Source organism: Accipiter gentilis, chromosome 14, assembly GCF_929443795.1.
Source record: "Accipiter gentilis chromosome 14, bAccGen1.1, whole genome shotgun sequence".
In the NCBI taxonomy this organism is placed as follows: Eukaryota; Metazoa; Chordata; class Aves; order Accipitriformes; family Accipitridae; genus Astur; species Astur gentilis.
The window spans coordinates 30902727-30929346 of NC_064893.1; the positions used below are offsets into that span (position 1 = coordinate 30902727).

The 26620-nt window shown below is 38.4% G+C and overlaps 3 protein-coding genes across 5 annotated transcripts in view; 1 reads left to right on the plus strand and 2 right to left on the minus strand.

The window, feature by feature from the left end:
- The window catches only part of COL9A3 (collagen type IX alpha 3 chain), a 42143-nt gene extending 39217 nt beyond the window's left edge, over window positions 1-2926 (plus strand). For both annotated transcript variants that reach the window (XM_049816427.1, XM_049816428.1), the window contains 3 exons: window positions 137-319; window positions 592-669; window positions 2686-2926. In XM_049816427.1, coding sequence (XP_049672384.1) covers window positions 137-319; window positions 592-669; window positions 2686-2861 — 437 coding nt within the window. In that variant the 3' untranslated portion in view covers window positions 2862-2926. The remainder of the gene's footprint in view (window positions 1-136; window positions 320-591; window positions 670-2685) is intronic.
- A 627-nt stretch (window positions 2927-3553) lies between these two features.
- On the minus strand, window positions 3554-10068 carry TCFL5 (transcription factor like 5). The gene is given in 7 exon segments (XM_049816429.1): window positions 3554-4789; window positions 4791-4880; window positions 5651-5792; window positions 6225-6471; window positions 7072-7231; window positions 7873-8059; window positions 8763-10068. Coding segments are annotated over 7 exon segments (1584 nt in total). The 5' UTR covers window positions 9497-10068; the 3' UTR covers window positions 3554-4765.
- A 2584-nt stretch (window positions 10069-12652) lies between these two features.
- The window catches only part of DIDO1 (death inducer-obliterator 1), a 56370-nt gene continuing 42402 nt past the window's right edge, over window positions 12653-26620 (minus strand). For both annotated transcript variants that reach the window (XM_049817198.1, XM_049817197.1), the window contains exons 15-17: window positions 26073-26162; window positions 25206-25401; window positions 12653-17814 (exon numbers count right to left, since the gene is read on the minus strand). In XM_049817198.1, coding sequence (XP_049673155.1) covers window positions 14426-17814; window positions 25206-25401; window positions 26073-26162 — 3675 coding nt within the window. In that variant the 3' untranslated portion in view covers window positions 12653-14425. The remainder of the gene's footprint in view (window positions 17815-25205; window positions 25402-26072; window positions 26163-26620) is intronic.

Genomic DNA, 26620 nt, shown 5'->3' on the forward strand with positions numbered 1-26620 from the left:
AGCAGGATCTGCCCAAGCATGCAGTTCTGCTTTACTGTCAGACAGTTTTCAACCACTCCACGCTTGGTAGCAGACAACAAAGAGCCAAGCAAAGAGTGAAAATGGTGGACGTGCAGTTTTTAATTGTTCTTTTCAGATCAAATTGCACAGTTAGCTGCTAATCTGAGGAAGCCCTTGTCTCCTGGAATGACGGGTCGTCCTGGCCCAGCTGGTCCCCCAGGTCCTCCTGGAGCTATGGGAAGTGTTGGGCATCCTGGTCCTCGTGGTCCCCCCGGATACAGAGGGCCAACAGGAGAACTTGGTGATCCTGGTCCCAGAGGTACGTAAGACTAATCCAACCTGCTCCTCTTTTGTTCCTACTGAAATAAATTGCAAACTTGGACTAATTTCAGTGGTGGAGGAGAAAAGATCAGGCCTTGGGCAGCAGGTGGAGTTCTGGAGGGCAGTTGTGCATCTTTAGGGATGCGGTGTAAGCAAAGATCCTAGGAATGGCCTGAGGATGTTGAGCTTCTCTCGTTCTTTCTCCTTCCTGTCCTTGGATCCAGCTGCAGTGCACAACTCATTGTTGAAATTGTCTGTTTATGATTTAAGGTGACACTGGCGAAAAGGGAGATAAAGGACCTGTTGGTCAAGGTATCGATGGGCCTGATGGTGATCAAGGACTTCAAGGTAAGGCTGTGCAAATAATTCAATAAACCATGACTAAAAAAGTAAAGGTTTAGAGGGACGGCTCAGCATAATGTTGGCAGTATGTTATAATCACTTTGTTGCTGTAATCGTTACGTTAGGGTTGTCTTCCTGTGGGTACAGCAGGTGCAGACAGTTTGAACAGCAGAACTCGGCACATCCCCTCTTCACAGCACTCCTGTCTAGTCCTGAACAGTTTGGAGAATGTTTCTGGGAAAAGCCTGCTGGGACAGCCAGGCTCTTCATTTGTTCTTGGTTTCTTCCACTAATGGCTGTGAGAGGTCGAGAGCTTTTCTAGATGGCGAAGTTAGAACCCTTCGTAGCTAATCCCACAGGGTTGCCAGTGTCAGAAGGTTGTTCTTTTCAGTGGTACTTCATATGCAGTAACTAGTTAATTAACAAGTAGTGTATCAGTTCATTTAAAGGTGTGAAACACTCGTGGGGCTCTGGCTCCAGATTAAGGCAAAAGGATCATGCCTGCTGCCCGTTTCCTGGTGGACGTGGTCTTTTTTGTGCTCTGCTTAAAGAATGCCCTCAGTGAAAGCTACAGCCTCGATGACCAGCTGTAGTCCTCCAACATTCAGTTCATGTTTCTGGATCAAACATGGGAAATTGGGGACAATATTTAATTTTACCAGAAACAAACATAACGTCCTAGTGTAATGATTTTGAAAGATAGCGGTGTTATTGCTCTGTACCTGGCTATAATCCCAGCTTCTGAAGTCATGAATCCTTTATCAAAAGATTCAAACATTAATTTATGCAAATTAATGAATATCTATTAGAAACTTGGAAGAATATTCTTTTGCTCACCTGTTATTAAAGCAGCTTTTCTCATTGTGATTACATCTGTACAATGCATAAGCTACAGGCATCAAATGCAGGCTCTGCATCCATGTAATTTCATAACCAGAGAATATTTATACCCAGTTGTCTTATTTTATGGAAGAATTTAATTGCATTAATCCATAAATGTTTTCTTTTCCAAAGCACGTAAGAAAAGGCTATGTTTCACATACTAGATATTGAGAGCATTTGTCCTACTCATGAAATGTGAGGAGATCAACAGTAGATGCATTTCATCACTTAGATGAATAAAAAGGATCAGGCACCATCTCTCTATCATAATTAAGACAGAAATGCAGGCTCATAGACCACCTGATATAGCTGTCCCTCAGGGAGACAGAATCATATTGTACAGTATTTCAGAAAGCTTCAGCAGCTTGCTGTTACAGAAGTTAGTGTTTTGCGGTTATTTTTGGCATCTGAAGGAATAAAGAAACATAATAGCAGAAATTATTTTTGCTAACAAACAAAATATGTATTTCATCGTGAGCAAATTTTTTAAATTGGACACGGGTATAAAGGAAAATCCTTATCTGTAATGTCAGGGAGATGTTCTGTACCATCATTCTCACTACTCTCTTTCCCTTACTCAGAATCTCAATTACAACTAGACTTACAGAGGTGCAATGAATTGAAGCAGCTGAAGGCCACAGCCTCCCACTAAGGCGGCACAGTTGTAAGCACTCTTATTGTCACAATAAGTAAGCTGTGAGCTCATACATCCAGGACATGCCTTGAGCAAACTATTCAGGGATGACATAAAATAATTCTGGTTACAAATTACTTGTTATTCATGGAGTCATACACTAACTGAGGCAGTACTGAGATGGAATCCAGTTCTACAGCGGTCAGCAAAAGTCAAACCAGACACATAGAGTAATAAAAGCACAATACTATAAACATCCTCCTTCGACTATACCGAGGTAATTCCAGTAAAGGCAAAGGTACTCTAAAAAAATCCAATGCACATACTCCAGATTCAGGCTAAATTTATTCAACACCTTGTACTCAACAGGCCACAACAAGTCTGATGTACAGACAACTCAAAGTATTTTAAGAACTCTAAAAGTAACAAATATATATACATATATATTAAAAAAAAGAGGAGGGGAAGGAAATCATTCATGTAATCTTTTTCCCCTTCTTGTCTAGGACTACCTGGTGTACCTGGAATTACTAAAAATGGTCGTGATGGTGCTCAGGGTGAACCTGGTCTTCCAGGGGATCCTGGTACTCCTGGTGCTATTGGGGCTCAGGGAACTCCAGGAATATGTGACACGTCGGCTTGCATGGGAGCTGTTGGAGCATCAATTTCCAAAAAATCATAAAACGGTACAAGAAGTGGAGAAGTGACTGAATATTTAAATAAACAGTGCATTGTAAGAGAACAGACAGAATCCTCCTAGTGATAAATGGACAGATGTTCCTTCTATTGTATTAAGTGGAGACTTTGACACAGTTCTATGAAAAAGAAAGCATCAGATGAAAACTTTAATTAAAAGATGCTTTATGAGTATTTTCTCATCCCCCCAATTATTTTCCAGAATTTTTACTACTAAACAACCTCACCTTCTCTTTCTCCCTTTGTTCAAGAGACCTGCAAGAGGAAGCATTGTTCCTTTTTACCATCAACCCCCACACCCCCCCCCAACCGTGTACTAAAGATCACAACTTTTCTGTATAAACACTTGAGCCTTGCCAGTTGAATTCCTTGGTGCTGCTCCCACTGACTTCAGTTATGCAGGTTTGTGCATTAAGATATATGTTGTTAAGATATTCAGGCACCTAACTGCTACTTCCATCAGTGGAAATTAGGCATTTAAATATCCTGTACTTTAATATCTTAAGATTCTGGCCTAAGAAAAGACCATAGCTTATGTACAATGCTGTCAGTTACCAATTTTCAGACTGCACCTCAAATATTTGCCAAGACTAGTAAATAGTAATCCTCTTGCAATCAAATTCTGCAAAAGGTGTAATGTATATATTTTAATATACAGGGGAGAATTTTTGTATATTTCCATATGATAATAAATGAAATTAAGTAACAGCATTTTCACGACCTCTACTTAAGCTATTTGCACAGTAATTGTGAATGAAACCCCAAATAAGAAAGGATGCTCTTCTAAAGTCCAGCCAAAAACACCTGTATGAACTGTTGTAAAAATAAAAGGAGATTTTTTTTTAACCTTTTCTTTGTGATGTTGTAAGTGTCATTATACACATCAAATTAACCCAGCTGAACTCTATTTTCCAGAACTGGTTGTACTAGGATTGTTTGGAAATAAATTGCTGCAAAATTGTCCATATCCGTGATTTAAAACAGTATTTATTTTGGGAGACCTTTTTATACTTTAAAACCTGCTAGCATCATCTATTTTAAAAAAATTATTAAAACCATTCTCAGCTCACACACTATTCTATTTCTGCCCTATATGCTAAAGCCTATGAACAAAGGACTCATATTTATCTTTAAATAGGAAAATAGTTTTTACATTTAAATAATCTGTTTACAATATGCCAGTCTTAGACTGAAGTAACAATACAAGAACCTGTTGGACAGTTGTGTGCTAGGCATTAACAATAGTACTGTATTTTAAAAAAAGTGCTAACACCATAGTATTCCTCTTTGGGGCCAAGTATGTTAAAATATGTATGGCAAATGTAAACATAGTATCAGCACAGTTTAGAAACTATGCACTTACTCAACCAATATAACCTTTAAATTTTTAATGGAAAAAATGGGCATTATAATATGGTAACTGTAATTTCTTTTTACACTTGAAGAGTACATTTGCGTCTAGTCATTAAAGTAACAGGACAGACTGATGTTCTACAACTATTCCTAACTGTACTGGATCATCTTTGGAATCAAACAAAAAAACCCAACCCAACCAAAAACAGCACAACAAAAAAAAAACCAAAACAAAGCAGAATGACAAACAGAAAAAGAACAGATTTTTTATAACTAAAGGGAAAAAAGTACTTAGCTGTCATGACATTTTCTTGTAGCTTCTGGTCCCAAAGCCACTTCAACAGAGCACTGATTTCTATTGCTGGTAGTTAACTTTCATTTCCATTTTGAATAAAGAATGTTTTCTTTAAAGCTCTATTTATATATTTTTACAAGTTATCTTTTGCAATTCATATTCAGCATGTAAACAGAGAAAATAAAATAGTTTGGGCCATTGTTAGCCACACTTGTCATACAATTCAAGGTGGTCAGTTCAGACTACTTGGTCTCCATAGCCATGCGTGTTTTCCTGCACTGGGCATGTTACAAATGAGTCTGATCTTGCTATTTTTAGTCTCCTGCCTGTTTTACCACAGAACACACTCTCAAATTCCTAAAAAAATCAAAATACAAAAAACAAATAACAATTATGTTTAATGTAGATATTTACTCAAGATGTATGTTTTTGTTTCACTATTGTCTTGGCGAGAAAAAACCCCAAACCTTTAACAGGAAGTGCTGAGGGGCCATACCAGTATCTAGACAAGCAGGTTTTCCTATACACATTCCATCTACGATCTTAAAATACTTAGCACAGCCAGAATTACTCTGGGGCTGCAATTACTGGTGTGGTAGCACAGGAGCTGCTTATAGGGCACACAACGCTTTACTACTCTCATGCACTTTGAGATAGTGTGGGCAGGTAGCTGTCAATCCCACCACTTAACTACTAGTTCATGAAAACTAACTAGAAGACAACTCTGTGAAACAGGTGGGAAATACAGAAAATTAAGGCTAAAGGGAGGAATGATTGAAGGCAGCCGCAATTCTACACTGTCCACATAGCCCAATTCCCGACCACGATACTAACAACAATAACAAAACAAACAAACAAAAAGATTAAAATCTCATTTGAAAACCCTGACTGAGGATAAAATCTGATTTGAAAATCCTGACTGAGGACAGCCTACAATTTCATATTACTGAACTGAACCAGCTATTAAAAAAAAAAAAAAGAATAAATTTAAAGGAAGGTCCAATGGTACAGTGGTCCTTCACAAACAGCATCATGCAGAAGCATTCCATGTAGTTTTAGCTATGTTATGATAGCTTTAAAACATTTCACATTTTTATCAAGAACAAAAATGAAATTAGATTTAAAACCTGTTTCAGAGAATCACCATGCCTTTCCCGAATGTACTTCAGAAATGCAGTTGTCCATTGTAAAGTTGTTGCCTTATCAGTATCAACAGTACAGAACGGAACCAGAAGATTCAGCTCATCACAACAAATCCGGATTCTGCGCCTAGAGGCAAATACAAAAGGTTATCATCTCAACCGGTGGGTGAAAAGGAAGGAAAAAAAATTTTTAAAAGGAAGCCTACTCACATGCACTACAAGCCATGGACTTTGGGGACTTCTTTTTGTTTGCTACAAGCTTTGTATTTCTATATTGTTCATGTTATACACAAGTTACCTTGTTTTTATAGAATTAGTTACATGTTTTGAAATCATTTTGTTTGTTTACAGAGTAAAAATCAACAAAGATGACCACAATGAAACATACAAATTTTCTGCCTCTAACAAACCCAAAACCCTCACCACCTGGATTGCTTTTTCTTGTACGTAAAACAAAATATGTCAAGTTTACATTTTACTCTGGATAATGACAGAAGCATTACAGTATCAGTATTTTAGGCTTCAAAAGCTTTGTACTGCCCCTCTTCATAGAAATTACCTTCTGTCTCTCTCCATGCGGTTATGTCTTTCTCTTCGCTGAGCGATTCCATCCTGTGTACCACTTTGCACCTGCATACTTGAATTTGACTGTGCTGACTGCCAGCGACCCTGGGCAGATGCAGTACTCTGGCTATCATCACGCATATTTTGAATTTCACCAAGAGGTTTGCGATCTGTGTTTGGATCCAATGGGCTTATTCGGCTGCAACTTCTTCTGTTTATCGCTTGCTTGCATAAGGTATTTTCTTGGAAAAACAAAGAAGAAAAGAAGAACCTATTCATAACCTCTCACTGATCACTGCAAATACTGATCATGGAAAATTTTTTTTGTTGCTTTCTTTATGTGGAATAATCATTGAGGCTTTATTGCCAACCATAGCAATGTGTGTCCTTCGGAAGCCCTGAGGCACTGTTGGCTATTACAAAATCCATCTTGCTTCTATTTTCTCAGAGAACCCATTGAGATCATGCCTGCCTTTTGATAAGCATTTAGGGAGCCCTTTTAAATGTTCTTCAGTTTGATACTGACTGGATCTGCTATATCAACTTTGGGGTCAAAAAGTGTAGAAACCAGTTCTTACTCTAAGCCCACATTTTCAAAGATACTTTGCAACCTCAGGTTTTCTCATTTCAAGCTAGAAGTGCTAAACAATTTTGAAAGTACAGCTAAACTCACAGGTGTTGAACTTTTTTGAAGAAATCTAGTCCCATATCTCAGACATAAAAACACACCTCATATGATTCACTAAAATTATATTCATTCTAGAAAACACACAAATTCAGAAAAAAATTGTAGGATTTGAAGGCCAAGAGAAAGCCAAGTAAAAAGAAGATAAAAGGTTTACCTCCAACTTTAATCCAAACTTCCTCAGGCAAAGCTTTATTCATAGCATCTACTGTCTGTTTTGTGGATTCAATTTCCTGATAACAGAAAGACAATGTCTTGGGTATCCCAAGGTCTTGATGTTTGGCAGCTTCCAAAACAGTGCAAGACGTTCCGGAGGTCTGTGAAAACCAAAAAGGAAATACTTAGAGGACTATATACATAAAAAAAAGAGACTATTTTGGTATCTTCATGTTAACTTCTTAAGTTTTATCCCTGTGATTCAATGTGCTGTATCACAATAAATCCCAATTACTTCTGTGCACAAACATGGGATTTTGACAGACTGATGAATCTTTTGGGGATACCTCTAACATTTCCAAGTGCCATGCTATCACTCTTGCTTCAGAGGTTACTGCAAGTTGGGGGGGGCGGGGGGAATCTTCTTCATCAAAATGAATTAGAAAAAAAAGGAACCACAGAAAATGGTACTAAGTGTCTCCTTCTTGTCTTGCATAGATGAAGCTGATGATACACTGAAAAACTCAAGGAAAAAAATCTTTCTAGTAAGAAATCCAATGGTCTATTGATCATTACCTGGATTATTACCTGCACATTATTACAAATGCCACACAACTGATTTGAGTATTTTTGATGGTCTTAAAGATTAAGAATAAATTGCATTACAGATCATTCTGATCATCCCCACTCAAACCAAGTCACGCTTTAATGCAAACCTTTAAAATTATACTACACCTAAGAGGTGAACATTATTAGCATTTGAAATTAGCCGAGTACAACTAGTGGTGAATACATTATCTACCTGTGCTTGTGAAGGATTAGCACTTGCAGCAGTAGAACATGCATTCATAGTAAATAACGGGTATGTGAACTGTAAAGAAGGCGGGGCAGGTGCAGTCTTATTTTTCCCTAATGCAGCACACTTGTTTTCTTGCTGATGAAGAGGAACACCTATCAGTTCTGACGGCTGTCGAATCAACGTTACTAAACTTAAAAAACAAACAAACAAAACCAACAAAAAAACAACACAGAAAACATTCCAGACTGAATACTTGAAAATGAGTGCAGAAAAATTTACAGCTACACATACTTCTAGTAATTATCACCAAGAAACCACTTTCATTTACTGTAAATGGAAATCACTGTTATTGCCATATTGCCTACTTCAGGGACAAAAAAAAAAAATCAGCTGAGAAGGCATTTTATTCTGTGCAGTAACAGTTCAGCTTTACGCCTCAATAAAATGTTTTATCAGCATGCTAATAGTTACAGGGCTGGACTGTAAAACAGTATTTTTGCTCAAAGTTTGCCCCATACTCAGGCCTCCACATTATAACAGTAATCAATTGCTCTTAGTATTTTATTATGATCAATCAAAAGTCTACTTTGCCTTTAGCAAGTTGCATGTTAAAACTAGGTAATGTTCTTCTCTCACCTTTATTTACACCGTGATATCAAGAATAAAGTTGTAAAGTAATTAATTTTTTAACTACATGCTGTACCATTTATGCACTATGCACTGGGGCCTAATCTGAGGTCAGTGGAGTTGCAGCCACGTCCAAAAAAAGGCCCAACCCCTCATTCTCATCTATTAAAAAAAGTACTGTTCTGAGATTTCCTTCAGAAAATCAGTTTTGAACTATACGATGATACATAATTTAACAATATAAACTAAAATTAATTGCAACACACTTGTTAAGAGTTACTCCAGATTCTTGGGGTTCTTGACATCTGGGGTTTTCTGTCTGGATGCTGTTGAATCTGTCTTCCAACCGAACTCTGACTGCAGATTTAGATCTAGGCTCTGGTGCCAGTGCCGAATTTTCAACAAGTATGTTTTCTTTATTCATCCCAGCAAAATTTTCACCATATTTAACTTTTACTAAACTGTGTCCTGGGACTTCTACAGAGCTACTGTTAGGCGTTTTATCTGTTTGGTTCAAAGGGAGGTTAGACTCACTAAGTAACATCATTCTGAGCTCCTGAAAGTCAGTGTAGCCCAAATGTGGGTTTGAACTTAGCGAACTGCTGTCAGAAGGTAACCCTGACTGACAGGTAACTGGGTAAACCGACTGGTTCCTAGAGCAGTTTGATGAACACCCCTCCTGACTGGTGTACACTGAGGTTTGGTGCAGAGGGGGGTCTGCAGAATTACCAGGCGAGGAGAAAGAATTGAGCCTAGCTTCCACTTCACCTTCACCAGCTTGTGCCTCCATGTGTGAGTAAAGTATGTGCTGCAGCTGGGTATACTCAATTTCCATCATCTCCACCAGGCTGACATCCGTGGTGGTGAAGCTAAGATTTTGCTCACCAAGGGAAACTTCACTTGAGCCTCCAGGTCCAACAGCAACCGGAGCAGGATCAGGAACACTAGCTGTGCTTTGAGGAATAGAGGTCTGAGGCTCCTCTGGGGCTGATCCTGACATGACTACACTAAACCTAACCAGTTACCAATGTCTCTTTCAACAGTAAACCGCAAAACCTTCAAGAATTATCAGTACTACCCAATTTTAAAAAAAGGCAAAAAAATTGCACTTAATACTGATTCCGTACCACCGTGAGGTAACAAAGCAAGGAGCAAGCTCCTGATAGCGAGGTACCAGACAGTCTAACCCTGTCTCCCCCCCTCCGAGCCCCAGTAACACCCTCCCTCCCACTCCGACACAGCTGCTCACAAAAAAAGGGGTTTCACCTGCCAACACCCGGCCTCGGGAGGGAAGCTCTAGGTACTCTGCTGCCTAAGACTCCCTCAGAGGAGCCCCCATGGGCCGAAGGCGAAGGGACGAGCCCCGGCTGAAGAGAAGCTGGGGGGGGGGGGGGGGGGGGGGGAGCAGCCCCACCTCTGCCCACAGCGAACCCGCGGGCGGAGGATGCCCTCGGCCGCCAAGGGGAGGACGAAGAAGAGGAGGGGAACCCACCACCACCCCTCAGCCCACCCTAACGCTGAGGCACAGCGGCCAAACCTTCCCCCAGACCAGACCAGACCGGACCGGACCGGACCGGACCTGACCGAACCCGCTCCCCGCGCGCCTCCGCCAACCGCCGCGCGCAACCGCCGCCCGCCCAACGGCCGCGCGCCTGCGCCCTTCCCCCGCCCCGCCCTTTCCCTCAGGCGGCGGCTCCGTCTGGGGCCCCGGCTGTGAGGGGGGTGGTTCACCCGGGGAAAGAGTTCGGTGTCATGTCGCGATAGGTACTCAGACCTCCTTCCCTTGGCGGGGGGGGGGGGTTGTATTTTGTCCACTTGGGGCTGTGGAGAAGCGGCGAGGTGGGGTGGCGGAGCCCGGTCCGTGAGGAAACGGCCGGGGGGAACTGCCAAGAGCGGGGAAGGGCTCCCTGAAACTCGCCGTCTCCCATCCTCGGGCGAAGCCTCCCCGTTGTAAATGTGAACGCAGCAAGGCTTTTTTCACGCCCAGCCGTTAAATAGGAACGCGGCACTGCTTTTCCACGTAAGGCTTCCTCGATAAACACGCACACGACAGGAATTCTTTTCACCAACACGAGGCTTAGGAAGAGGTCAGCCCCCAGCCCGTCTTTACTACAAGTTGTCTTCTTGTCTTTATCTCAACAGCAGGGCAGCAGAGCTCAGCCGTTCAGGAGCGCAAGGCCTGGTGAATGGCAGCGGGTGTGTGGTCTAAATCACTCCTAGTATTTTGAAAATCCTCCCCAAAACCACTTCGGACAGGACTCTCAAGTCCCGACAGATGACACCTCATGCCTGTCCCGGTTTTGCTGTGATCCAGGTACCGTTTGGTACTTTCACCTACTAGTTGTTACCAGCCACCAATAGCACAGATAGTACAAAGGAAAATTGTTAAGACAGAAATAAAAGCCACCATGGTTTGAAATTAACCTCTGGTTTGTTTCAGTGTTGCAGGATAAAGGCTTCCCGCCCCCCCCCCCCCCCCCCCAAGAATGCTGCTGTGAAGCACTGGAGGCAGGAGGCTACATCCTATACACAGCTACAGTGGAGTCCATAGCCCTGGGTTTCCTATTGTAAGATTAAGCTACTAAATTATAAACACTTTACTAGTTTGCCGGTGTTTAAAACCTGTTCTTTGATAGAAAGTTAATCCAAAGCCCCTTAAAAAAATTTAGTTTTTCTGGACTTGTAAGGTGGTGTTATCACGTTTTCATGAAAATGAGCTTGGATGCTAGGTCTTCCACTCAGAGACCACACAGAATCACTCTCTCCACAAACAGGCATCTCACGATCATGAGCAGTTTGTCTGTAGATCTCTATTAGGTATCTGCTACTGGTTATGCATTTTAGTATTAAAAACAGATGCCTATTATGAAGATGCATTCTAGAAACAAGCCAGAGCATGAAAGGCACAAAAAACCCCGCTACTCTAGCTCATAAATAGAATACAATAATAAAAAAATTTCAATGCTTTATGAAATCTTCATTCCCTTCAGGAGGTTAAAAAAATAAAATCTGTTTACTGCATTCTTTAATGATGTGCATGTTCACTCAAGGTAGCATGCACAGACATTTTCCATGTCGAAGTGTGCCATATTATATGAGGTGTAGCCAAAGTCTGAAAGTTACACTGGTGGCTTTCCTCTAGAAACAAAAGCAGAAATTTTAAAAGCGGGCTTGTGCGCATTGGACTCAATACACACTTCCCTCCTCCTCTAATCCTTCTACATGCTCTCCTTCAGAATGCAAAAAGGAATATTACAGTCTTTTATAGATATAATATTCTTTCTACTTATATCGTTCTAGACCTCTCGGAGGCTTTTACATAAAAAATTGGAAAGTTAATTTAGCTTAGTACAAACATAGATAAATGCTCAAAATAGGAGGTTGTTTCATGTTAATCAGAAGTTTGAACAAAGCCAGAGAACTGTTTATTTTTCTTGTTCTTGCAATGCATGATAACAATTCAGTATCATCTTTAGTCTCTAAGTGAAGTTAAATTGTTATATCTTTTCAGCTTAGCTTTTACTATCTGCTGCAGTGTAGAACACAGGAACCTTGCTACAAAATCCAAGTCCAGGTCATAATAAACTATATAAAGCTGTGTGTTTAAAAAAAATAAGTCATTAGTGTCTGTCTGTCTGCTGTTGGGTTTTTTTTGCCACAACCTCTGTGGGAGGATGCATTTACTGTTCCTAAATTGTGATCAGATTCCCCAAACTGATCTGTGATAAAGGAGTGTTTCCTAGAAGATGAAAAGCCACACATCTATTTTGTAACAATGTGAAGTCAAGGAATTCATAAGTAGTGTGAACTGAGTTTTTCTTAAGTTCAAAGCTGACCTGAATTAATTAATATTTTCTCTTTTATTTAGATTTTTTGGGGTGTAAAATCTACAAACTTCCTAATTCAAATAAAAAAAACCCTTCAGAATAAATTAGGCGATGTTTTAGAACTGAGAGAAAAATGATAAGCACAGATTTTCATAGGCTTTTTAGAATGCCTACAATGAAACATCGATTGGTAGAGATGTCCTGCAAAACATCTTCTTTCGTTAAACAATGAGGAAGTGAAAGCTGTGTGTCATCAGACTCTTGTGGTTTGTTCAGATGTAGCAATACTTAAATAATATACACATACAGGTTTAAGAAATGGACAACAGTTCTCTGTAGATGTTTATTCTACTTACAGTAACAAAAACCTGTGAAGTCCCATATTTTAATGTACAGTGATATATTTTGCCATATAAAATACAATTTACAGAAATTTCTATCAAGTAAACCTAAACAAACACACTTACTTTTTGCATACTTTTATGTATGTCTTTAAATTAGAAACATCTCATTAAGAAAAAAATCTTACACCATAGTAGATGTTTGCATTTAATACCACCTCTCTGCATTTTAACATTTTGTCTACAGGTTCAGAATACAGATGACCATTTCAACCAGCAAATCCTTGATGTGTAAGGACTTCAAAGATGCACCAATAGGAACTGTAAAATCTGTAGTGAGATACACGGCATACATGCTACTTGTAATGTAGTCTTCAAGATGCAAATGTTTATAGGAATCTAATTTTACATTTCCAAAACTCTTTTATAAAAATATGAAAATATTTACCCAACTGTTAATTTACACAATCAAACAAATTAGCGGGGTTTTATTTCATACTTTAGAATTACGTACTTGAAGAATACATGAAAAGTAGCGATGTAATGTATTTCACAGTGAAAAACTTCCCTCTTGAAACACAACATGAAGTACCACCACTCTTCTTTTCAAGCTTAATGCAGTTATACCTTTTTCAGTGGAAAGTTTTATGTACACTACCAGACTAAGTAGGGTCTAACAGAAAAACAGTGACGCTTTTTTTTTTCCAGGAGCAAAGCACTTTTTGAATGAAAAATACAATGAAATGGGGACATTTCTTAAGTCTATGGCAAAATTCTGCAAAAACAAAACACAACAAAACCAAAAAAATGCTCCACTAAATCAATTCAGTTGAAGTAACAGATTTAGTGGCCTATTTAACCAACTTCTTCTTTCCTTTGGTATACCAATTCATTTATAGTCTTAGCCTTTTTCAAATAAATGTCTGATGTTTTTATAAGTTTTGCTGGTTATAAAGGTGCTACTCTTGTCTGTTCTTTAATTACAGGTTTGTAAAAATGCAACATTTAAAACCCCTCAGCCTCATGAAAAAAACTGAGTACGACTAGTATCTTTGCTGTACACTTAACAGATGGATTCCAAAACACAAAATATCTGTATATAAAAAGGAAGATAGTGCACTTTAAGCTTATAACATTCCATTTTCAAATCCTCCATCAGTCACAAGTAATTATTAACACTGTTCTTCTTCAGCCTTTTCCTAAATACACACGACTCTTCCGTTGTAAAATAAACAAGATGGCAACGTTGGACTCCTTTTTTTTTAAAGCGTGTGCTGTAGGAACAACTTTGACACCAAAATATCACGTAAATGAGATGTAAAGTATGGCTCCTAAGGTCTGGATTAAATTCTCTTATAAAATTACAATTCAAGTTACTGGAAAACATAACTTTATAATCTTAAAAAGCAATATGCTCTTCTTAGACTTTTTCCATTTCTGTACTGTAAATGGAAATTTTAAGATAAAGATGCAAGTAGAAAAAGAAAATTTCAGTACAGGTAACGCTGTGAATTTTTATAAGAAAAACATTATGCACAAAATGCAGCAAGTGAAAGTCCAATATGTTCTTGCCTTTTATCTATTTGAGTATTTTCATTCACAGTTGTTCAAAAATTGCTAATTTATCAGTACATTTTGTAAGGCTAGTTTTACAACAGCATTTTTGTAAAGGTGGGAATATACAGTATATACAGAAGATGCTGACTCAGTCCTTGCTGTGTTGTAAAATTCTGTCATTTATGGGAAATATCAATCATATTTCTATGACTGATTAGTGGAAGATGAAGCTTCCGTTTCTGTTGGTTTCTGAGTTTCCTTCGGTGTTTCTGGCTTCATCTCTTTACCAATTTCCCTACTCTTACTCCGGTCTTTGCGATCTTTTCCTCTTTCTCTTTCACGATCTCGATCTCTCTCTCGATCTCTTTCTTTTTCCCTGCTTCGATCCCGGTCCCTGTCTTTCTCTCTGTCACGATCTCTGTCTCTGCTTCTTGATCGGTCCCTATCGCGTCTCCTGTAGGATTCTCTCTCTCTGGTTCTTGCTCTCTCTCGGTCTCTGTTTCTTTCCCATTCTTTAGACCTCTCTGAATCCTTCTCTCTATCTTTGTTTTGGCTTCTGTCTCTATTTTTATCCCATTCCTTGTCTCTGTGTCTCTCCCAGTCCCTGTCTCTATTCCAGTTTCTGCCACGGTCTCTTTCCCAAGGTCTGCCGTGTTCTCGATCCCTTCGTCTTTCCTCAAAGGGTCTACCTTGTCGATTATCTGCTTGCTGAGGCTCTGGCTGATCTAAACCCTTGTCTTTATTTCCTCCCTCATACCTCTCTCTCTGTCTCCCTTCAAATGTCTGGCCTCTAAATTCAGGATTTTTGCCTTCTCGGAAGTCAGATGCTGACCACTGTCCTTCCGACTCAGATCCTTGTCCAGAAATATTGGAAAGAGATGCAGATGGTCCAGCTTCCTCCCACATCTCTTTTCTGTGGGGTGGTGGATGGCTTGGAAGGTCCAGGAGTGGTCTTGGGGTTGGCTTCATACCTTGTGGTGACTGACCTTGGAAATGAAATCTAGGAGGTTCATTTTCTTCTGGAAACAGTGCAGGTGTGGCTCCTCTTGGTCCTCCAAACTGAAGCGGCGCTGGACCTCTCTGGTTGGCAAATCTGGGTGGTGGACTCCCTCTCCGTTCTTCAAATGGCTGTGGCAAAAGTCCTCTTGGACCAGGTATATGATTTGGAGCTGGACCTCTCTGCCCTTCAAATTGATTTGGGTGAGGCCCTCTTGGTCCCCCAAAATGACTCGGGGCTGGACCTCTTGGCCCTCCAAACTGAGGGCCTCCTCTCTGTCCTTTAAACTGAGCTGGTGGGGGTCGTCTTTGACCTCCAAAAGGAAAAGGCGAAGGACCTCTGTTTCCCATAAACTGAGGTGGATCTGGTCCTTCAAACTGTCCTGGAGGCCTGATCATTTCATTATATTGGGAGTCTGAGAATTCCCTTTGTTCCATGTGAGGCTCCCTCCGATCTTCAAACTGAGATGGTGACATTCCTCTTGGAACACCATGATAAGAAGGGGTAGGGCCCCTGTTATCACCAAAAAGAGATGGTGGTCCATGCTGTGTAGAAAATAAGGAAGGAATGGGACCCTTTTGACCTCCAAATCTTCCTGATGGAGGTCCTCTTTGACCATCATTATTTGGAGAACCATGCTCTTCAGAGAACTGTGGTGCTGGTCCTCTAAAATTAGGTCCATGAGGTCCTCCAGGTGCATTGAGCATCAGTGGTGGTGGAGGCCCTCCCTTCTGCCCAGACAAAGAAAATGGAGGTCCAGCACGGTTTTCTTCAAAGTGCTGTGGGGAAGGTCCGCCCTCAGTCTGAACTGATGGAGTTTCAGTTTGTTCTACAAATTGATGAGACTGAGGATTTCTTTGTTCGTCATATTGCACTGATGAAAGACCCCTCTCTGGTTCAAAGTGACCAGCTACCTTCTCCTGAGAAGTAAACATTGTATTTGAAAAAGAATCCCTCCCCATTACTTCCTTTGACTCATTTGACCATGATACTTTATGCATATCTTGCAAAGACTGACTGTCATTTGATGTGGAGAAATTAGGCTGAAAAGATGTACTTGGAGGTGTCGGAAGCAGCACTTTACGTAAAGGTTTGGATGTAGAAGTTTCTCCAGAAGCTGCTTGACTCACGTTTTCCAAATTAACCTGAACAGTGTTTTCAAATTTGCTATTAGATGCCTCTTTCTGGGATGCCGTAGAAGCCTTTTCACCTGAAACCCAATTATCACCACTAAAAACGGGCTGAGTAGCAGAAATTAAAGTTTTCTCGTCTTTACCAAGTGAACTCTGCAAAGCATTTGGAAAACTTGCTGGAGCACTTTCTCTTGTGGTTATCTCATTCTGTACCACCTGTGGCTTTATTCGAGCATCAACATTGTCATTAGTCTCTGTCGCCATTCTTCTAGCTTGTCGAGGATCTCTATTCTGCCTTGGGTCACAGCCCTGGTTTAAAACTTGTGCTTGCTGATTTAAAGATGAAGGTAAATCTACTTTTTGTGTAGCCTGCTGGTCCTGATGGAATAATTCAGTCTTTATTAGGGAAGATTTTGGTGGTGGTGACATTAAAGCATCAGACACTGAAAAATGAGCCATTGAAACACCAACAGCTGCTCTTTGTTGTCTGAGGGCTTCTTCTTGTTCCTCTAGTTGTCTTTTCTGTTCTTCTATTTGTTTGTTTAATTCTTCCAACATTTTTTGCTGTTCTACCAAGGATGAGGATGCAGATAGATCAGGCACATATGAAGCAGATGTTTCCGAAGAACTGCTTTTAGTGTCTGTATACATTTTGTTAGGTAAATCATCAACAGTAACTTTTGCTTCTTCCAGTATAGTTTCATCTTCTGGATCATAGGCCTCATCCTCTAGTTCTGCTGTATTAGATGGCTTTTCCACATTGTATCGTTTTTCACTTTCACCAGTCTGCATTTCAAAAGCTTTCTCTGGACCATATTCTTCTTCAGGATCATATGGTCTGTCATCCTCCTCCTCTTCTATAGCTCTGTCTTTTGACATCTGTCCAAACTGTTGCACAATGGGATCTAACAGAGGAACAGCTGACATTCCTCCATCAGCAGCACCTTGACCTTCCTGATTTGAAGACTGGACAGTTTCGGAATCCTTAGCAAGAGGCTCAAAAGTTTTCTTTTTCCCAAAAAGCGTCTGCAGGATGTGCTCCAGAGGAGTGGCAGTTTTTGAGGATGAAGACTGCGTAGCAGTAACGCTTGCAGAAGCAGCAGTTGAAATGGGTGGTGTTACAGTAGTTGTGGTTCCACTTTTAATTGAGGACAGTATTTTTAATACTGAAGGTGTAACTGCTGAGGTGTCCGGAACGGGAAGCGGGGGTGGAGGTGGAGGAGATCCGGGTGGTGTTGTACTTACAGTTGAATCTCCTGAATAAAGTGTGTATTTCGGAGTTTTCTTCTCTTGCGAAGCAGCTACTGGCCCTTTAGAAAACAGTGATGTTTCCGTTTCCTCATGTGCTTGAATTCTGCTTCGCTTTTCCTCTATCTTTTCCGTTTCAATGCCAGTGGCAGGACGTTTTCCTTTCTGACAGATAACCAATCCAAGAATTAAATTTGGCCGAGATGACTCAAGACCTGAAAGGAAACACAAAGATTGTATACGTAAAAACCCTAATTTTTAATTATCTTTTCAGTAGAAACTTATTATTTTAGATAGTGGCAGCTACAAAAGTCAAAAAGATAACAGTTTTTCTAAATTCCATTAGATGACCTATTGGCAATTTTCATTAGTCCATAAGGATATACATCTAATATTTCTTTACTTTTTATATATATTTGTATACAAGTAAAGAAATGTTTTAATTCCTTCCTTGATATTTTTAATAAAAGATTGCAGCAACAGGTATGATTATTAAAAAGGGTCTCTGCAAGTGTTCAAAACCAAAGCAAGTTTTTAAATTTTTTGTATTGTTACATCATTTTGTTGTTGTTCAACCACCCCTACCTCTCCCCCTGAAAAATCATGTATTTACTTTTAAATAGTTTGCAAATATGCTGTATATACAGAGATACTGAAAAATGAGAAAACCTGGGCTAAACTTCATAACTGTATTTCTGTTACAATCTGTGCTAAAAGACTACATTGACTTTTACACCAGTCTATAAATATTTTGTCTATCTCTAAGTTAAACAAATACCAGTAACTGCTAAAAAGATAATCTCAAAGAAACTGTGTTTGGAAACAGTATTAAAGCTTGTAACCCACTCCCTGTTTGTTTGGGTTTTTTCCAGCTAGACATTATTTTAAAACTTGAGAGAAGCAGGGAACCTGGTAACATACCAAACAAGCAAAGGAGAGCTTAAGCAGACACAAGTTTAGCATGTGGGAGAAAGGGACACTGGGTGTGTTTGCTTGCTCTGCAAGAAAATGGTTGGTTGGGTAAGAAACTGGTATGCAGAGGGAAAGGTGACTTTAAAGCCTCAGTTGCAGGATTCAGTTTGATGCTGTAGGCCTTTCTATAAGTAAAAAAAAATAATTGCGAGTAGAATTACTCCTTTGTGAAAGCTTCAGACTTGAATCCTTGGAGAAGTATATCCAAAAATGACGGGAAAGTTTCTGATAAAGAGGAAAAATGGAAAGGTCTGTAGGTCTGTTTCATGTTACTGTATTTCTTCCTTTTACATGCACAGTTCCCACTGGCACTTGTGGAAGATAAACATGTCCAGAATGAAGGGCAGGGAATAAACCTTTTAACATACATTTGGTGGCAAATGTAGAAAATCTGTATAAAGAGAGACTTTTTTAACTTCTGGATCTAATGACTTTTAAAAGGTCCTCATCTGAGGACCAGTGTCTTTCCCCTATACGTGCCATTAGTTATTTGCATTCAGCTAGGAAGCAGTAATATAGAAACACAAAACAATTTGTAAAATAACAGATAATATTCACTGTGGTTAAATGGTAAGGCGAAGACTCTGACCTACATTGTTCCTTCTATTCATGATCCTGTGAGTTTTATATATATATATATATATATATATACACACACACACACATATATATATATGTAGGTTCCTTGTTCTTATTAAACCAAACGAATTGCTCATTAAGGAACAGTTTTTAAATATCTAATTATTAGCACTGAAAACTTTTTATACCAAGACAAAAACCCAAACCCCACAGTTGCAGATACATTCCATTAGCAAACCACATTCACAGGTACATTACTTTGCTGAAACAACTGAATTTGAAGTTTTAAGGGGACCTTCTAATGAGAAAATTACATCAGGTGTTTTCCTAAATGTATGTTCACATTTAATAAACTTAACCTTTTCTAAGTTCTTTTACACTGAGAAAACAGTAAGAGTTTAGTGTATTTTTAGCTTAAACATGAAGTTTTGTCAGTGAGAAGATACCATCACTCTTACAGCTTAAGCTAAATTCCGTTAGAACCTACTTAAGTACAAGACGAAAACTTAGCTGAACTAACAGCAAGGGAAAGCCCAAGCATCAGAACCAATTAAGTCAAGATTTCCTCTTCAGTGAAAGCCTATACTGCAGGAATTATTTGCAGTTTGCTAAATAACACACCAAAACCATAGCTGCTTTATGTTTTAAACTTACTATTTATCTTCAATACTTGCTATATATTTCATTAAGCAATAACTTTTGTTCACAGAATGTCCCCCTAAATCACCACTTCATATGCTCAAATCTTATCCCATATAAACCTTTTTTTCCAAACAATGAACTACAGATAATAAGACAAAGACAGTACTTTTTCAAATAAGTTAACTTCAAAGTTTTATGAGATCTCTTGACAACAGGGAAAAACCCCTCCTCTAAAATTCTGTGTTCTTCTGATTATAATGGGTAACAGTACAGTGAAACTGTTTTCATCACTTAATGAAGAAACCAGCAAAGTCTGATTACTCCCTAGAAAGAGTCTTTTTAAAAAAACAGACAAAATTATAATGAAAATTTGAGGCCAATCTAAAATATTTGCTTGAGATTTCCTATCAAGAATGGCTCTCATTACAATTATGTTGAGAAACAAGAATAATTACATTTGAGTGAGAGTTTTTGAAAAACAGTTATGTAGAATGCATTCTAGATCCAGAATGGAATTTATATTATTTCACAGTTCAGTGGCCAAGTTTTACATAGTTCTGTGGTTAAGAGGATATTAGACATGCTGTTTTAAATAATCTTTCATTTTTCATGAAATGGAAGAAAATTAAACTGGCTACGTTACCAGAACTAAGATTTGCTAATAATTCAGTACATGCACAAATTTGCCTCTAAAGAGGAGGAGGGATGCTGAGATGTACAATGAAAGCCGGCAGGACAGAAACTGAACAAACAATTATTTTCAATGAATCTAAGATTATTCAAAAAGGACCACATAAATACTTGACTTATCCAAATAGTCATTTGCACACACAGCTTAAAGCAATTCTAGCAGTTCTGTTCACAATAATTTACTACTTTAAATGAAATTATATTAATATATAAGATCAAGGCATAGTTCAAAAGATAACTGGGAAAAAAAAAACATTCACAATTTACAGTCAGAATACTCATTAGTTAGAAATGGTTCACTGTGTGTGAATTTGTTTTACATTTTTTCTTTATCAGTATATGAATAACAACTCCACATTTGGTCAGTGTTGACCAGTGCAGAGTATCTCACAAACTGGTCTTCATCCAAAAACTCCTAGTAGGCATTTGCTGTTCTTCTATTGTTAATGTTTTGGGTATCTACTTTTATGCAGAGACTTGTGATTTATGCAATTAGTCACAATGACTCTCAAACACTGAATAATTGAAATAAACAGGTTTTAAAAATCTCTCAGACAGGATACCTAATAAACAGCAATTACTGAAAAATCAGTTTTGAATCCCTGTAAAAAACAGAGATCAAGTCACTAATTAAAACAGAGTAAAATTTTAATACACTTTCAAGACAATGAATTCCAGTAGCAAGTTAATAACATTAGTTATAATCTGTTTAAGTTTAGTCATCATAGAATAAATTCATTAAAATTTTACATTTTGATACTGTAACTTTACACAAATATTAGAAGTCATGCCTAATCTGGCTTCTACATTCACTCCATTTGAAGCGATCAAATACTTAATGCTTCTTTTGAATGGAAAAATACAGCTAGACCAGCATTTCAAAGGTCAGTCCCATTCTATTTCAATATCCATAAATAGGTTAAGTGCCTAATTTTAGATAATAACAAAAATGTTGGCTGCAGTCTCCAACTATTGCTCAATGACTGCCTCTCACAAGCAAGCATTTTAAAAGTGCTGCAAGCTGTGTCAACCGAGTTAGTAGCTTTCAGTGCTAAATTATTTATAAAATAGTTATTATTCTATTATGTATTTGAAGTCCACATGCTGGTTTTATTGAGTTACATCCTGTAACTAAAGCCACTAGAACAGGATATACTAAATATTGGTATTGGATGAATGTTTGTTTTTCTTACCCCTTAATTACATTTTTTCATTACATTAGTTTTACCATATTTATGCATATAATGACCACATCTTTCCCTATCATCATCAGGTGGTAAGAAGTTACCTGCACAATTAAAGATACATGCCTAATTTCTGTACCTCAATGACCAAACCACAGGAATGGAGTAAGCATACCCATGGTGTACATTTTTAAACTGCAGAGGACCAATACAAGATACTCTAAGTTTTATCAACACCATTTAAATATTTGTCCCCATTTAATCATGAGAGCAACTGACAACTATGACCAAATTTGTGCACCCTTAATTCAGGGATGTAGATCACTTCCAGCATTTTAAGTGCTGCACATTAAGGTACCCTTGCTGAATGGAATGGGCTGGCATAGAAAATAAGGTCCATAATGCTTTATGTTCTTCTACTACTGCTACCTTTCATAACGATATCTGTTGAGATGAAGACACCTAACTCCATTCAGAGTGGTTAAAATTTTGTTCCATTTGTGGCAGTTCTTAAGAGCATTCTAAACAGCATGAGATTTCATGCCTTCATACTTGAAGAAGAAACACACTTCCTATTGTAAACTACCAAAAGAGATATATCAACATTTGTGGAATCCTTTGCTGATATATGGCTGTTTTATTAAAATTCATTTATTTTAACTATACAAGATACTTGCTATGTTCCCAATGTTGCCACTAAATCCCTCAATAAATCGCTCTCTGTTGGTAATTAAGTCTGATTATACTATTTTTTACAAAGTGCTTTGAGATCTACAGATGAAAGTGCTAAATAACATTAAATGTGTATGTGAAACAGACAAGGAAATTCACATACAGTAAACCATTGCAAAAAGACAACGCAGAAGAGCCCACTGATACATAAAATCTGGCAATAACTGTCTGAGATGAATTAAGTATAAATCTGGATAACCTTTCATTTTCCTCTGTTTTTAAATCACCCATGTCAAAGTTTTTTGTAGATCTTGTAGGTACTAGTGCAGTTCAGAAGTCCTCAGTTGTGTTCCAAATCCAGTCCATCAGAAAACAGGAGAAATTCATAATCCATACGTGCCTGATGGAACTGGTTGATACAGCTGGAATAGCTTCTAACTAGGATTTCTGTAGCGGCTAGTGGCAGGGTTTTATTGTCCTCTCCCTCCTCCCCCCACCCCGAGTCGTATTTATCAAATCATCTTAAGCTATCTAAAGCATAATGCTTTTCGAGTCCTTGCTAAACTCTATTTGAAGGTACACGATTAAATTTAAGGAGACAATGACCACTTTCCATAAAATATTTTTATTGATTGTGAAAGAAAAAAGAGTGGTAAATTCCATCAGATGCCATTAAAAAGTATGGATTACATGTCTTTTATGCTGTGGTTTTATACATACACAAACAGAAAAACAGCTTACCTGATTTCCCCCCCCCTCCTCCCCCATACTGGATCTGTTTTTAAAATATGAACACAACTCAGCACAACCACGAGGTCAAGGCTGCTACAGAAGTTTCCAAGAAGTGTGAATTGATGGCAGAAGCCTAAGTGGGTCTTCTGTGAAACTCTTATATCATATGGCCTCTCTGCCTTTGGAACCTTGCTGCTATTGCTATCCTTTAATCCACTTGCCTTCAATTTGAAAACCTGACTCAAAATTTGCCTCCATGAACAACACCTACAAATGATAACTACATTTCTTCTGAGCAACACCCTCCAGTTTTTAACAACTTCTGCACCTCAAACTCGACAAAACCGGGCTGATATTACAAATTTCTCTACTAATACTTAGTATGAGTTTGTCTACATTTGCCAACCTTCAAGCTAAGATAAGAGTTTCATTTGAAATGAAACCTATAATGGAAAAGAAAAAAGAAGTGGAAAAAGGAAGGCTGGTATTTCCACAGGAATGCAAGTAGGCAACAATTAGGTAAGTGCCTCCCTAAGCAGGTTATTTACTAGTCCAGCAAAAGACTGCAAACATTTACAGCTGATTCAGTGGCCAATCCCATTCTTGTGTTACTGTCCAGAAAGGAGGGTATTTCTCTTGTTCTGGCTGGAAAAACCAGTCCATGAGTTAAGACTCTTTGCCTACATGCCTGTGCCAAAAGTGTTCCGCAATTAGTGTTTTCACTTCTTGGCTATGAAATGGGAACAACAGGTTTTGCCTGTCTTTCAAGAATTCAGTAAGTTAAAGACTATGAGGTGCTGAGATTCAACAATTATAGCTATATTGCTATAATTTAGATAGTAATAATCCTGCCTTTTTGGCTATAGCCTAAAAACAACTACCTAGACTGTGCACTGTTCAAGGACAGATAAGACAGACTTGGGGTGTATGAGAAAAATCTTGTCTGAGGACGCAGAGCAAGCACCCTTTGCAATCCCATGGAGGAAGGGAGAGCATTTAACTAATGATGTATCATTTGTTGTTGTTGTTGAAGTCATACGCCATTAACACATGAAAACCTGTCCCAAACAATGTTGCTCCTGCGTATAAGGCCTGAGAATGCTTTATTGAGTTTAGTCCTAAACTTGTATTTGAGTAGAAGAGAATCAGCTTCTCAGAAAGGCCAGCTCCTTGCATGTTTGCTGTTTCATACCTACCGTTTAATATTTTCCAAACCACTGCTGTGACAATGAAGTATTACCTTCGTTGTGACCTGTAGTTCTTCAGCTTCTCAATCTGTTATTTTATACAAAAGCCCAGGTACTTATTTGGAAACTAAGCATATGCACCTCCTCCATTCTCAGATGAAGACGACTTCAAATTTTGTAATAGAAAGGTGTTTCAGGGCTGAATTCATTCTCAGTTCTTCTGTCACCACGTTCAATGAACAAACATGGAGCAATCTCAAGCCAAACACTACTACTCGTAATTTTATCTAAAAATAGAAGATTGTAATATAACCTGCCTATACCAACCCTAAGGAATGTGGATGCCTTTCCCCACCAACAAACTAATTTTCAGAAGTCAGCGATTTGGCTAGAGTTTGCTCCAACTAGAACAAAAAAATTCAAACACCTTGTGCACCATATTGCACATACAGCATAATAATAAGTGTGAGACAATGACAATGTAGTGAAACCACTATAAATATTACCTTGTCTTCATAGATTTCTTGGCTCCTCTGTGGGCTAAATGTCCTGCTTGATTTAAGCGACAGTAAATGGTTTCTAAGGGCCTAGGTTTTGTGAATTTATGAGTTGCTGAAGATAGGGTGGGGGTTTTTTGTTGGGTTTTGTTGTTGGTTTGGGTTTTTTTTTTTTTCAATATAGTGGCTGTTCCACATACTTGATTTTACAGGTAAACTCATCCTCCTAATAGCATATAAGCATCTTGTTGGAATGCCTATGTAAATTTCAGACAATTTTATCTGGAACAGTTGGATTTTCAATTTTTCCCCTATTTATGCACTTTAAAATTGGTTTTATATTAAAAAAATTTAATAATGCTTACATTAAACATTCAACAACAACTTGTGTCAGATTGACTTTGTTTTTGTGATTTTACCTAGCATTTAACCTCCCCTGTTTTGTGCTTACCTGGTCCCTCAAAGGGCAAGAGTTTGGAAGGAATTGGGTCCTTAGTACTCAGGGGGATCAGGTAGAGATCCTTGACATGTCTGTTGTTATTAGCTACAACACCAAAACGACCACGACTGCTAAAATAGGAGTAGAGAGAGATATAGGCAACTTCTTCTTCTTCTGTTGCAGGATGGAAACGAATCAAACACAATTCCTGTAATACAAAAGCAAAGTAGAAAAACTCAACCTGCAACATACCAGCAAATAAAATGGTAAAGGTCAAATGCCGGAGTAAAAATAAATTGTACATTTATCCAACTATGTTTTCAAGGCAGTACTCTAGCTTTGAGACAGTACTGTTGTTCAATTTGTAACATTAAAACAATTAGGTTTGTCATTTTCAGAAATACAAATTACTTGTGTATCTTATATCAAACTAAACATCTTGAGGCTCAAATTAATATGAAAGAAATGGAAAATTCTTAGTTTCATGATTATATCTGCATACTGTGCATCATTTTTTCACTTCTGAAGTGTTTTTAATAGTAAAATCTATTACATATATATATTAAATAAGTTCCTTTTCTTTAAAATTTGAATTTCAATCTTCAATACTGAACAACAGATTATTTATGTTCAATCATAAAAATGAATAAATAGAAGATTTAACTACTATGCGAGAGAGAGAGATATCAAGAGGTTCTGCAGCTCAAACCCATGTTTCTTCAATAAATGAAACATTTCAAAGGAATAAGTGGTGTCAGTAGTTTTCCAGGTGTGATCTATGTCAGTATTTGCTGGTTACTAATTTATATTATAATAAAGTTGTCGTTTTATATTGCTGCATTTTTCTTCTGGGTTTTGCAAAGGATTTTAAGTGAATACCTTAGAAAGTGAAGATTTGAGTTTGCCAACATAATCCCAGACTGTCTTCGGTGAGATCCTCCCACCAATATGAATTGTATCTGGTAAATCCTAAACAAGAAGTATTACATGGTAGTATGAGAAAAACCAAAAGAGACTAATGATTAAAAGCAGTGCAGGTTGCCCCATCCCAGTAGCCTAGTGGATAATGCACTATTATATTTTAGTAAACTTTCATACATACTCTTCTAATGTCAGACAGGCTATTTCTAAATTTCATGGTGTTTCATTATGGCATGTTACCAAAAGGCACTCCCAAAGATAGCAGCAAAAAATGTCTAATAGTTCTGTATGCCCATTACTGGCTTTGTTTTTATATGGAAGCTGCTATTTGAAACGCAGATTTTCTCCACGCTTTCAGTTTCTCAGGAAATGCTGCACTTATGACTAGAAGTCACATGAATTATAGTGAGCTTCCCGTCATGAGGACAGTGAAACTCATTTTAGCAAAAGCGATACCAAAAAGAACCACCAACTCTACTAACACAAGTCCTAAACCACACATTTGT